This window comes from Mesoplodon bidens (assembly GCF_964165515.1).
Source record: "Mesoplodon bidens genome assembly, chromosome: 4".
Lineage (NCBI taxonomy): Eukaryota > Metazoa > Chordata > Mammalia > Artiodactyla > Ziphiidae > Mesoplodon > Mesoplodon bidens.
The window spans coordinates 84600887-84614799 of record NC_138160.1 but is presented as its reverse complement, the minus strand read 5'-3'; the positions used below and the strand labels follow the sequence as shown (position 1 = coordinate 84614799).

Here is a 13913-nt window from a genome sequence, read left to right as displayed (position 1 = left end):
CTAGCAAACAGAATCCAACCGCTCATTAAACGGATCATACACTATGACCAAGTGGGGTTTATCCCAGCAATGGAAGGATTCTTCAATATACACAAATCAATCAACGTGATACACCATATTAACAAACTGAAGAATGAAAACCATATGATCGTCTCAATAGATGCAGAAAAAGCTTTCAACAAAATTCAACACCTGTTTATGATAAAAACCCTCTAGAAAGTAGGCATAGAGGGAACCTACCTCAACATAATAAGGGCCATATATGACAAACCCACAGCCAACATCATTCTCAATGGTGAAAAACTGAAACCATTTCCACTAAGATCAGGAACAAGACAAGGTTGCCCACACTCACCACTATTACTCAACACAGTTTTGGAAGTTTTAGTCACAGCAATAAGAGAAGAAAGAGAAATAAAAGGAATCCAAATCAGAAAAGAAGAAGTAAAACTGTCACTGTTTGCAGATGACATGATACATAGAGAATCCTAAAGATGCTAACAGAAAACTACTAGACCTAATCAAGGAATTTGGTAAAGTAGCAGGATACAAAATTAATGCACAGAAACCTCTTGCATTCCTACACACTAATGATGAAAAATCTGAAAGAGAAATTAAGGAAACACTCCCATTTACCACTGCAACAAAAAGAATAAAATACCTAGGAATAAACCCACCTAAGGAGACAAAAGACCTGTATGCAGAAAACTATAAGACACTGATGAAAGATATTAAAGATGATACGAACAGATGGAGAGAGATACCATGTTCTTAGATTGGAAGAATCAACATTGTGAAAATGACTATACTACCCAAAGCAATCTACAGGTTCAATGCAATCCCTATCAAACTACCAATGGCATTTTTCACAGAACTAGAACAAAAAATTTCACAATTTGTATGGAAACACAAAAGACCCTGAATAGCCAAGGCAATCTTGAGAAAGAAAAATGGAGCTGGAAGAATTAGGGTCCCTGACTTCAGACTATACTACAAAGCTACAGTAATCAAGACAGTATGGCAGTGGCAGTAAAACAGAAATATATATCAATGTAACAGGATAGAAAGCCCAGAGATAAACGCACACACATATGGTCACCATGTCTTTGATAAAGGTGGCAAGAATATACAATGGAGAAAAGACAGCCTCTTCAATAAGTGGTGCTGGCAAAGTTGGACAGCTACATATAAAAGACGGAAATTAGAACAGTTCCTAACACCATACACAAAAATACACTCAAAATGATTAAAGACCTAAATGTAAAGCCAGACTCTATCAAACTCTTAAAGGAAAACATAGGCAGAACACTCTATGACATAAATCACAGCAAGATCCTTTTTGTCCCACCTCCTAGAGAATGGGAAATAAAAACAAAAATAAACAAATGGGACCTAATGAAACTTAAAAGTTTTTGTACAGCAAAAGAAACCATAAATAAGACGAAAAGACAACCCTCGGAATGGGAAAAAATATTTGCAAATGAAGCAACTGACAAAGCATTAATCTCCAAAATATACAAGCAGCTCATGCAGCTCAATATCAAAAAAACAAACAACGCAATCCAAAAATGGGCGGATGGCCTAAATAGACATTTCTCCAAAGAATATATACAGATTGCCAACAAACACATGAAAGGATGCTCAACATCACTATCATTAGAGAAATGCAAAGCAAGACCACAATAAGGTATCACCTCACACCAGTCCAAATGGCCATCATCAAAAAATCTACAAACAATAAGTGCTGGAGAGGGTGTGGAGAAAACGGAACCCTCCTGCACTGCTGGTGGGAATGTAAATTGATACAGCCACTATGGAGAACAGTATGGAGGTTCCTTAAAAAACTAAAAATAGAACTACCATATGACCCAGCAATCCCACTACTGGGCATATACCCTGAGAAAACCATAATTCAAAGAGTCATGTACCACAATGTTCATTGCAGCACTCTTTACAATAGCCAGGACATGGAAGCAACCTAAGTGTCCATCGATAGATGAATGGATAAAGAAGATGTGGCACATATATACAATGGAATATTACTCAGCCAAAAAAGAAACGAAATTGAGTTATTTGTAGTGAGGTGGATGGACCTACAGTCTGTCATACAGAGTGAAGTAAGTCAGAAAGAGAAAACAAATACTGTATGCTAACACATATATATGGAATCAAGAAAAAAAGTGGTTCTGAAGAACCTAGGGGCAGGACAGGAATAAAGATGCAGACATAGACAATGGACTTGAGGACACGGGGAGAGGGAAGGGTAAGCTGGGACAAAGTGAGAGATTGGCATGAACATATATACATCTACCAAATGTAAAACAGATAGCTAGTGGGGAGCAACTGCATAGCACAGGGAGATCAGCTCGGTGCTTTGTGACCACCTAGAGGTGTGGGATAGGGAGGGTGGGAGGGAGACGCAAGGGGGAGGGGATATGGGGATATATATATATATATATATACGTATAGCTGACTCAGTTTGTTATACAGCAGAAACTAATGCACCATTGTAAAGCAATTACAGCCCAGTAAAGATGTTAAAAAGATGTTAAAAAAATATAGAAATATAATGTGAACCACACATATAATTTTTAATTTGCTGATAGTCACATTTAAAAAAGTAGAAAGACAAAGATGAAGTCCATTGTTAAAGTATATCTTATTTAGTCCAATAAAAGAAAGTATTTCAACAACTAATCAATACAAAAAATTATTAATAAGATTTTTTTTCAAACTAAGTCTTTGAAATCTGTATTTTACTTTTTATGGCCCATCTTAGTTTGGACTGGCCACGTTTAAGTGCTCAACAGCTACTTGTGGTTTTTAAGTACCATGTTGGGATAGTGCAGAACTAGAATCATGAAGTGTTTTTTTCTTTCTTTTTTGTAACAAGGATACGAAATGAAATGGGGATACTAGTCATAGTTTACATTTTAATAGTAAGTCATGGAAGGCAATGCAATGTTCACAAAAAAGGTCAGTTAGTAAATGATGGTACAACCAAGTAGCTACTAAAAGCTAGGTTTCCAAAGAATATACAAGGGTGTATAAAACATGTTCATAGTAAAGGGGGTGAGGTAGATTTAGAGAAAGAAAACAGTGCAAACAATATTATCTCATGAGTGGTAGTTAGAAATAAACATACATACCCACGTGAGCCTGGAAAGGCATATCCCAAAATGTTAACATTGATTATCTGTGGGATAACTGATATAGGAAAGACTAGATTTGACACAAGGGAATCATGAGGAGTTTGGGACACATTATATTTAAGATACCTATTAGATATCCCAAGTGGAAATATGTTGTCTAGAGTTCAAGAGAGAGGTTCAGATGAGAAATGTAAATTTGGAAACTGTCAGTGTATTACAGAACTTAAAACCAAGAAAGAAACTGCATGAGTTGCAAACTCTCGCAGAGAGTGAGTTTCAACAGAGAAGAAGGACCAGGGACTTCATCTTAGAATATGCCAACTTTTAGAGTCAGGAAGATGATGGAGAACCGGCAGACTGGAAAGAATAGCAAACTAAGTTGAATCAAAACCAGAAGATGCAGTGCTTGAAGGAGTAGAGAAAGACCACCTGCTTCAAATAATAACTACAAGTCCAGTCAGGGAGGACTGAGAACTGACCCTGGTTTTGACCTGAAAGCCACTCGTGATGCTGACTGAAGCAGTTTTGGTGGAGAGTTGGGCTCTAAAAGGAGTGGATTCAGAGAGATTAAGAGGAAATGAACTGCAGAGAACATGCATGCACTTCACGCGAGCAGTTTTGCTGTGAAGGGGGACAAAAATAGGGGTATTTGTATCAGTCTGCCATCATATTCCTTGTGTTCTCATCCCTCCCACTGTAATGTAGGTTCCTGGAGGCAGGGAACGCTTTAATTCTCTGAGCCCAATATTACTTTTGGGGCAAAAAAAAATCTGTGTCCAGCAGTAACACAGCAATTTTACATAGGCTATATGGCTGAGGTGAACTACTGGATCACCATGAGAGTTAATTCATGATTCAGATCATCAATAGGAGGAACCTTCAACTCAGGGTAAACACCTCTGAAAAGTAACTGCAATCTGATAATTACTGGCTGCCAGGGAGGCAAAGCATAAATTTCTTTGTAACTCAGTGAAAGCTTTCATCAGGAATGATCTTTTTCTTTTTGGCAAATCCCAAGTTTAAAAACCACTAAACCCTACATTTCTTTGTCATCACTGCAAAGATGAAAAAAACCCCAATTATTGAAACTTCAGGCAGATAACTAACTAGTGAAATATCTATATAACACAAAAGACCATAGATTGAAAACCAAATCAATACGGGGTTGTTACAATGAAAAATACACTGACTAGAAAAATCAGTTATTCTTCAAATTTTCAACATTCTACTAAGTCTGGACAAACTTCAAACTATTGTTTCTGCACAATCAGTCTTTCAACAACAGTTCAACCTAACTGGAAAAATCATCACAGAGCTAACATGTTAGAAGGTAATTCTAGATAATTACCAAGTTCAATATATTTGAATCTTGGCATAAGAACATCTTCCTCTTTAAGATTTATTTAGAAAACACAGGTTGTTTCTAAACAGAATGTAGGGACTTAGTTCAAAAACTTAGCCCCCCCGCCGACTGCTGTGTGCGACCTGCGCTCTGTCCCTCACTCGCTGCCGACGGCCTGTCTCGTTGCTCACTAACTGTGCCACTGCCCCAGAAATGCTTCGATTGCCCGCAGTCCTTCGCCAGATTAGGCCAGTGTCCAGGGCACTGGCTCCTCATCTCACTCGGGCTTATGCCAAAGATGTAAAATTTGGTGCAGATGCCCGAGCCTTAATGTTTCAAGGTGTAGACCTTTTAGCTGATGTAGCCATTACTATGGGGCCAAAGGGAAGGACGGTGATTATTGAACAGAGTTGGGGAAGTCCCAAAGTGACAAAAGATGGTGTGACTGTTGCGAAGTCCATTGACTTAAAAGATAAATATAAAAATACTGGTGCGAAACTTGTTCAAGATGTTGCCAATAACACAAACGAAGAGGCTGGGGATGGCACCACTACTGCTACTGTACTGGCACGCTCCATTGCCAAGGAAGGCTTCGAGAAGATTAGCAAAGGTGCTAATCCAGTGGAAATCAGGAGAGGTGTGATGTTAGCTGTTGATGCTGTAATTGCTGAACTTAAGAAGCAGTCTAAACCTGTGACAACCCCAGAAGAGATCGCCCAGGTTGCTACGATTTCTGCAAATGGAGACAAAGAAATCGGCGACATCATTTCTGATGCGATGAAAAAGGTTGGAAGAAAGGGCGTTATCACAGTAAAGGATGGAAAAACACTGAATGATGAATTAGAAATTATTGAAGGCATGAAGTTTGATAGAGGGTATATCTCTCCATACTTTATTAATACATCAAAAGGTCAGAAATGTGAATTCCAAGATGCCTATGTTCTGTTAAGTCAAAAGAAAATTTCTAGTGTCCAGTCCATTGCTCCTGCTCTTGAAATTGCCAATGCTCACCGTAAGGCCCTGGACATAATTGCTGAAGATGTTGATGGAGAAACTCTAAGTACACTCGTTTTGAATAGGCTGAAAGTTGGTCTTCAGGTTGTAGCAGTTAAAGCTCCAGGTTTTGGTGACAATAGAAAGAACCAGCTTAAAGACATGGCTATTGCTACTGGTGGTGCAGTATTTGGAGAAGAAGGACTAACTCTAAATCTTGAAGATGTTCAGCCTCATGACTTAGGAAAAGTTGGAGAGGTCATTGTGACCAAAGATGATGCCATGCTCTTGAAAGGAAAAGGTGATAAGGCTCAAATTGAAAAGTGTATTCAAGAAATCATCGAGCAGTTAGATATTACAACTAGTGAATATGAAAAGGAAAAATTGAATGAACGTCTGGCAAAACTCTCAGATGGTGTTGCTGTGCTAAAGGTTGGTGGGACAAGTGATGTTGAAGTGAATGAAAAGAAAGACAGAGTTACAGATGCCCTTAATGCTACACGAGCTGCTGTTGAAGAAGGCATTGTTTTGGGAGGGGGCTGTGCCCTGCTTCGGTGCCTTCCAGCCTTGGATTCAATAACTCCAGCTAATGAAGATCAAAAAATTGGTATAGAAATTATTTTAAAAACACTCAAAATTCCTGCAATGACCATTGCTAAGAATGCAGGTGTCGAAGGATCATTGATAGTTGAGAAAATTTTGCAAAGTTCTTCAGAAGTTGGTTATGATGCTATGCTTGGAGAATTTGTGAATATGGTGGAAAAAGGAATCATCGATCCAACTAAGGTTGTAAGAACTGCATTACTGGATGCTGCTGGAGTGGCCTCTCTGTTAACTACAGCAGAAGTTGTAGTCACAGAAATTCCTAAAGAAGAGAAGGATCCTGGAATGGGTGGAATGGGTGGGATGTGAGGTGGGATGGGAGGTGGCATGTTCTAATTCCTAGAATAGGGCTTTACCATCATTCATGAGCTGTGAGAGGAAGTGCGAGGCGGCGTTCTTCACCAATAATTTTGAGAGGTCAGTTGAAGGAGGTGACTGAAGAAGAGGCTGGCTGAGGTTTCAGAAAATCACTATAACCGTCAGTTACTGGTTTCAGTTGACAACATAGAATGGTTTACTGCTGTCAGTGTCCATGCCTACAGATAATTTATTTTGTATTTTTGAATAAAGACATTTATACATTCCTGGTAAATGAGTATAAGAGCCATGCACCAATGTACTGCTTTCAACTTAAATCACTGAGGCATTTTTACTACTATTCTGTTAAAATCAGGATTTTAGTGATTGCCATCAACAGATGAGAAGTTAAGAAGCAGCCTTTCTGTGGAGAGTAAGAATAATTGTGTACAGAGTAGAGCAATATCCAATTATGTGACAACCTTTGTGTAACAAAAATTGTTTAAAGTTAAAAAAAAAACCCAAAAACTTAGCCCCCTAGGTTGAGAAATGATGGCCAGAGAATTGACAGGATAGTGAAATAATTGCAGTGATGTCAAAGAAATGTAAAGTTCTGAGGTTTATAAACTTAGATTTTAATTAGTTGAGACGGTTAGACTGGTAACTCAGTGCAGAAGTTTCTATGTGTACATATGGCAATCTATTTTGCTCACCATAAAATGTCTGATAAGACACAAAATAATTCTGTTGATGCTGCTTTACTTGGTCCTATTGACCTAACAAGACTCCACTTTCCCAACATAATCTCAGTGCTCTGTTTCAGCTCTCCTTTTCCTGGCTTACAGATTCTAACTTCAGCATCTTCTCTCCATAACCAACCATGTCCCTTCCCTCTCTGCCCACTCTATCCTTTAATTTTACCAACCTCCTACCCGTCACAAGGAAACACTGATAACTGTACAAACAAAGGACTGCAGTGGAAGAAAATGAGGGGCAGAGCCCTCGCTGTGTAGCATGATCCTTCATACTCAGTAGGGGCTGAAGAATCAGGATTTGGGTTGCTTAAAATAAATATTATAGACAGGCTAACGGAATATGGAAACAAGAGTAAAGAGCAGGACTAGGACATGACTCGTTCACTGTAAAGTAATTCTGTGTGTGTGAGTGTGTGTGAGCTGCATGTGTGGGTGTGTATGAAAAAGAGAAAAAGACATTCTATGTTATAACACAAGAAAAAGATATGTGTTTTAAAGTCAGGCAAATGGGACGAAGAGAGGTGGGGGGATAAAAAGCTTAGCAAGATAACAATAGGTCCACCATCAAGTAAAGATATCAGTTCATATACACTTTTAGAAAAAATTTACTTTTTAGTAAAATGCAAATAAAATGAATTTATCAAATCCCAACTGGGCAAACTGGAATTTGCCACTTGGCAAAAACTACCATGAAAATAAAACAATAATAATTATTAAGTAATAAGGAAGTTATTCTTAATATATAAGTTCTTCTGTTTTAGCTGAAACTCCTTGAAATTTGAGGTCACGTTGTCCTTTGATTAATTCTGCATTGTGCTTAGTGCACCATCATGCACGTGAGGGCATTCAATAGTAATTACTGAGATTGCATTTTGATTGAAGAGGACAAGACTGACCTTTGCCAATAAGGAAAACAATGCCACCTGCCTCCTGTCATACTCTAATATTCCAACTGGTAAGTCATATTCCTCTAAATTAGTGATATGTATTTGTTATTGGAAGGTTTCAATTTATAAAATTCTTTGGGCTGGTGAGCTCATTCTCATACTTATGAATCCTGAAGGCTGCCTGACGGTCTCCCATTGCCTCCCCTCTTTTGCACCCTTCATGGAGAAAAGGCATCTATCTCTCAGCATGGCTGTGGCTAAAACCCAGGAACCAACCCCCTGCCCCCAGCACAGGCTTACCTTTTGCAAAGTCCTCTAGGACAGACAGTAAGCACCAGGCATGGGGCGCAGTTCTTACTAAACCTCCCCACCTCCTGACTAGTCCTACGCTGCAGTGGCCACAGCAACATATCCCACCACCACGCAGAAGACGGCAAGCATCAGTCCCCTTGTCTTTGTGCCCTTTCAGGTACTGCTGCTCAAACTTTCTTTCTACTTGCCCCAGCCCACAGATTTTGCGTGCAAAACCGATACCCTTTATTTCCATTAATCCTCACTCCAAAGCTGACTATCTTAGAGGAGTTAATGAAAAAATTGGTCCAGTTATAGAACCTCATGTCCACAGCAGAAATTGGCAGAAATAGGGGCATTCCACAAATTAAAATAACAGAATTTTCTTCGTAAATAATTCCAATAATTGCTTTTCTTTTTGCAAGTATGACCCAAAGATGGAAGTCAAACTAAAGCAATAAAAAAAGTAAAGAAAAGCAAGTGAATGCAACGTCAGTGAGGAAAATGAGTAGAGTTTATGCTACTGTGATCTGCAAAGCCTTTGGAGCAGGAAAGACTTAGGATAACTTCCTAGATCCATCACTTACTTGCTGATTGCCTTTACTCCTGTTACTGGGAAAATCCCCCTAGACATAAAACCCTGAGCTAGTTTTCAAAACAGGCAATGAGAAATCATAACAATCTTTCAAGTTTCTGATTCTGAAGTCTCCTTCCATCTCATCCACCACCCACTGACCAAATACAATTCAGAACCTCAAAACTCTCATCTCCATTAGTTCCTTTATCTCTGATTTGCTTCAAAGATAAACTTTAAAGATAATTTTAACAAAGTTAAAGCATCAGTAAAGCAACTGAGCCAGTTCAAAATGATTTAAAGATTAAACAGTCTCTTTTATCACAGAGAAGGCAGCTGCTCTGTGGGTTCTTTTTTTTTTTTTTCCTTCAACAAAACAGAGAGATTTCATCTCTAGTCTCTCTAATTTACCATAGCTGGGAAAATTCAGTATTAAATTGAATATTCTGTATACATTTAAAAAAATGTTTAAAGGTGTTTGGATTTTATTTATTTATATTTTGCCTTTTATTTATTTATATCATTTATCAAATTGTGTAAATCACTGATTTTAATTTTTAAGTTCATTGTCAAATAACAGTTTTCCTTTAATAATATTTTGATTGACAAATCCCATGACAGCATAAATTCAGATTTCACTTTTATACAGAATCCTAAGGTTGTTTTACTCTCTACGACCAAAGAGAATCAATGTCAAAGTGATTACCTCTTGCAAAAAAATGTATGGTGTTCCACAAGCCCTTTTCTTCCAAATAAGGGCCTTAAGGTACTGTTTAGTCTTCCTCCAGAAAATTATTCCAAAACTAAAAAGGAATACTTGCAGGAAAACAGTCGGTTTTCTTTCCATCTCCTTTCCTTGAGAGAACCACAGCAAAATGTAATTTTAGGCTTCCTGTCCCAAAGTAATATGCCTGAGCACTTTCTCCTCTGCATCTTTTACCACTCATGTTTAGCAAACAAGGTTTAAAAACTACTATTAGATATAAATTATCTTATGCTTAGTACAGATGGATACATGTGCCATGAATTGGCTTAAACTTAAGATAAATACAGGATGTAAACAATAAGAGAAACTATTTTTGCAGCTGTTGGCCTCAATCTAGCATTATTGATTGTGGTAACAGATTGTGCCTTTCCTAGGAAACCGTGCAAGGCATACCTACCAGGCTCATTTGCTGAGTCCTGTGACTCATATGGCTTAATGCCAGATCAATGAACGACAGTGTTATTCAAAACTCAGGGTTACTAGATCTCACATTTTGGTCTCTAGTGGCCTTGCTATTACCCTTCGGCTTCTAAAGAAACCCAGGCTCATCCACATAGGAGTTAGCTAATGGAATTTTCGCAATCCCAAATCAGCTTTGTTTAATTAACTTCATCTGATGTGAGCCTCTCACTAAAAATATTAAGCTGAGAATAGTGTCACTTTGTAAGACTCACATCTTTACCTCAGAGTTCTGAACATTTGAGTTGGTGAAACATTTCTTTCTAATATGATTTTCCCTCATTAATTATCTTGAGGCATTTTAATATCCTTAGGGATGACTGCATCCACTGAATTAGGTCAAGATTTCGTAGTCTCTGTTGGCAATCACGAGTTTAAGTTATAGTTATCAGTAAAAATATCTGATTTGTGAATTTAATGTTGATATAATCAGCCATATATTTTGCAGTCTCTGAGGGGGGCAGAATTATGGTCCCCAAAGATGTCCACATCCTAACCCCCCCACCCTGTGAATATGTTACCCTACATGACAGAGGATTTTGCAGATGTGATTAAGGATGAGGATCTTGTCCTAAAATGGGCTGATTATCCTAGGTTATCCAGTGGGCCGCATCTAATCACATGAGTCCCTTAAAACAGGGGTCCCCAACCCCCCCCCGCCCCCCATAGCGGTAACAGTACCAGTCTGTGGCCTGTTAGGACCCAGGCCACAGAGCAGGAGGTGAGCTGCAGGTGAGCGAGCGAAGCTTCATCTGTATTTACAGCTGCTCCCCATCGCTCGTTATTACCACCTGAGCTCTGCCTCCTGTCAGATCAGCGGCGGCATTAGATTCTCATAGGAGCGTGAACCCTACTGTGAACTGCGCAGGTAAGGGATCTAGGTTGCGCGCTCCTTGTGAGAATCTAATGCCTGATGATCTGCGGTGGAGCTGAGGAGGTGATGCTAGCGGTGGGGAGCGGCTGCAAATGCAGATTATCATTAGCACAGAGGTTTGACTACACAGAGAGCATAACAAATCAATTGCTTGCAGACTCCTATCAAAACCCTATCAGTGAGGGGCAGGTTAAAACAAGCTCAGGGCTCCCACCGATTCTGCATTATGGTGAGTTGTATAATTATTTCATTATATATTACAATGTAATAATGATAGAAATAAAGCGCACAATAAATGTAATGAGCTTGAATCATCCTGAAACCATCCCCCCTCTCCGGTCCATGGAAAAATTGTCTTCCACAAAACCAGTCCCTGGTACCAAAAACGTTGGGGACCGCTGCCTTAAAATGAAGGTTGCTTCCCAGCCTTGAAGAACCAGAGAGATGGCCTCATGAGGATTCGGTCTGTACTTGCTAGCTGTTAAGGTAAAGGAGGGTGGCCATGAGCCAAGGAATGCAGGTGACCCCTAGAAGCTGGAAAACACAAACAAATGGATTCTCCCCTAGAGCCTCCAGAAAGGGATACAGCCCTGACACCTTGATTTTCTAGTCCATTGAGACCTGTGTCAGACTTCTAACCAACAGAGCTCTAAGATAACAAATTTTATTCACCAAGTTTGCAGTAATTTGTTACCGCAACAAAAGAAAAATAATACACTTTCCTAGTTTTTATACTGTTTCATCACTCCTTTTTTGGGAGAAAGTAAAAGCTGACTAGGAAAAAAGGCTCTACTCTAACTGGGGCATGTGGGGTCACATAAATGAAAACCAGCCTGTTCGACTGTAGGCATCTAGGTCCCAGCCCTGGCTCTGCCATTAAACGAACACAGACAACTGGGCTAAGCATTTAACCAAGCCCTCACAGCTTGAGCTTCTTTCCTCTCACTGGACAAAATGTTCATTTCCAGGTCCATGTTCTCTATTACAGCTTCCTCTAATTCTTCTGGATACTGGTTTTATTTGTCTTTCTAGTAAAAGCCAAAATGATCCTTTTTCTGCCATGTTTCATTGTCTCACACTGGTAAAGTCTACAGACCTGGCATTTCCATATTTCAGCAGGAGCAAGTTTAAGTATTTATAAAACTTAAAACATTCTTATTAGGACATAAAAATAAAATGAAAACTCTCCTAAAGCAATTTTTAAAATCACCCTGCCTAAAACTGCTAGGAACCACTTCCTGCCTGAAGCATGAAGGAAACTGTAATCTTTATAGTACACTCTGTATAAACTGCTACTTGTATTGGTTAAGTCAGCAGGAGGAGATATACATGGATATCTTAAGGGTTCAAAACTTCAGAAGTATTTTTCTTATTACAAAGAGTTACCTACTCAATAGAGTACATTATATTACCCAAAACATTAATACAACAAAGAGCAAAAACCTGACGTAACATAGCCTAGAATATAATATAGTCTTCTTTCCAACACAAACATATGAAAAGTGTTTCAATAAAAAGGTTTTAAAAAGAATGGAAACAGTTTATATTGAGTTAATTTCTTTAACATTTAATCTACCGTAATCTAAACTCGGTGGTATCATAATTTCTCTCTACTTTTCAGGAGATTTTTTAAATTAACTAGCAAATTTTCAAACACATAAAGCAGGATTAAGTATTCAAAACAGTAAAGAAATTAAAAGTCAAAGCATTTTAGCATATTTTAGGGTAGAAAGGAATTCATTCATAAATAAGCATTTATGATATTCAAGATAAGACCGATATCCTTTATGTGAAAGTAACTAAATTTTTAACCTTTTTTTACACTCTCTCACAACTATGTTTTTCACTGATTCTTTAAAGAAAGGTGAATGAAGAACATTATCAGTCCACTAACATAATATTGCACAAAAACAAAGCAAAGGTAGAGAGCAGGGTACATTCCAGAAGACTCCAAAAATACAAGAAAGAAAATGTCAGTTTTAATCAGTCTCTCTAGAAATGGACAGTCTAGACCATTTACTGACCTCTCAAAAGAGCCATCTGTCTACCTCCTACATACAATAAAGGTTCAGCTACATAAAGAAATGGGAGAGTCCCCATCCTACCTACTCCCCTCTTCTTCATTCTCCTGCAAAGCTATCCATTAATTATTTAGAAACTGCTTTACCTACCACCTCCATTTAAACACAGTATTACGTTCTTCACAGAGTATACTGAAATAGTCCCTTGGGAATAAGGAAGAGAAAATAAATGCACAACTAACACTGTCATATGGACAGAACTCTCGGAATGGAGAGTGTCAGACATAGGCAGTAGAGAGAAACCTGTGTGTCTCATCACTTACTGTTTATTGACAGGGCACATTGTGGTAGAAAACTTGAAACAGAAAACTAACTTTTCAAGGGAAATATTCATTCATGGCTCTTCTATTTGAATGTTGTAAATGGTTCTACAATATTCTTTTCATAAAGCTGAACACAGCTGGCTTATCCTTAAGGAGCATGGGTATGTGTTAAAGGAGAACTTTTATGAAGCGCTGATATCATTTGTCACAATAATAGAAGCATTATTTTATTATCAAATTGGGAGATTTTTGAAAAGCATTAAAAGTATGAAATTAGTATGAAATGATGGTTATCGATATACTTTAAACTTCATATAGCCCCTTGTAACTAAATCTTTGTTTTAACAATTTAAGTTTTAATTTCCCTAACATGCAAATTCTCAATGTAACTTGGCCCTTCTTTCTAAAAATATCTTCCCATAACCTCTTAGACCTTTTAAATGTTAATACTGTTTAAAACTGGATAAAATAGACAAAGTATCAATAAAAAATACATAATTCACACTCTTAGAAAACTGCATTTGTGCTGTGACACCTGTCAAAATATTTTAAGGAATTGGTATATTTCAAATCATT

The 13913-nt window shown here is 38.2% G+C and overlaps 2 protein-coding genes across 13 annotated transcripts in view; one reads left to right on the top strand and one right to left on the bottom strand.

Moving 5' to 3' along the window:
* The window catches only part of PAM (peptidylglycine alpha-amidating monooxygenase), a 303779-nt gene that overhangs the window by 241036 nt on the left and 48830 nt on the right, over positions 1 to 13913 (bottom strand). The gene's annotated exons all lie outside the window — the stretch shown is intronic.
* Positions 4631 to 6414, top strand: LOC308615276 (60 kDa heat shock protein, mitochondrial-like). The gene has a single exon (XM_081230576.1). The coding sequence runs from the start codon at positions 4708 to 4710 to the stop codon at positions 6397 to 6399; it is 1692 nt and encodes a 563-aa protein (XP_081086702.1). The 5' UTR covers positions 4631 to 4707; the 3' UTR covers positions 6400 to 6414.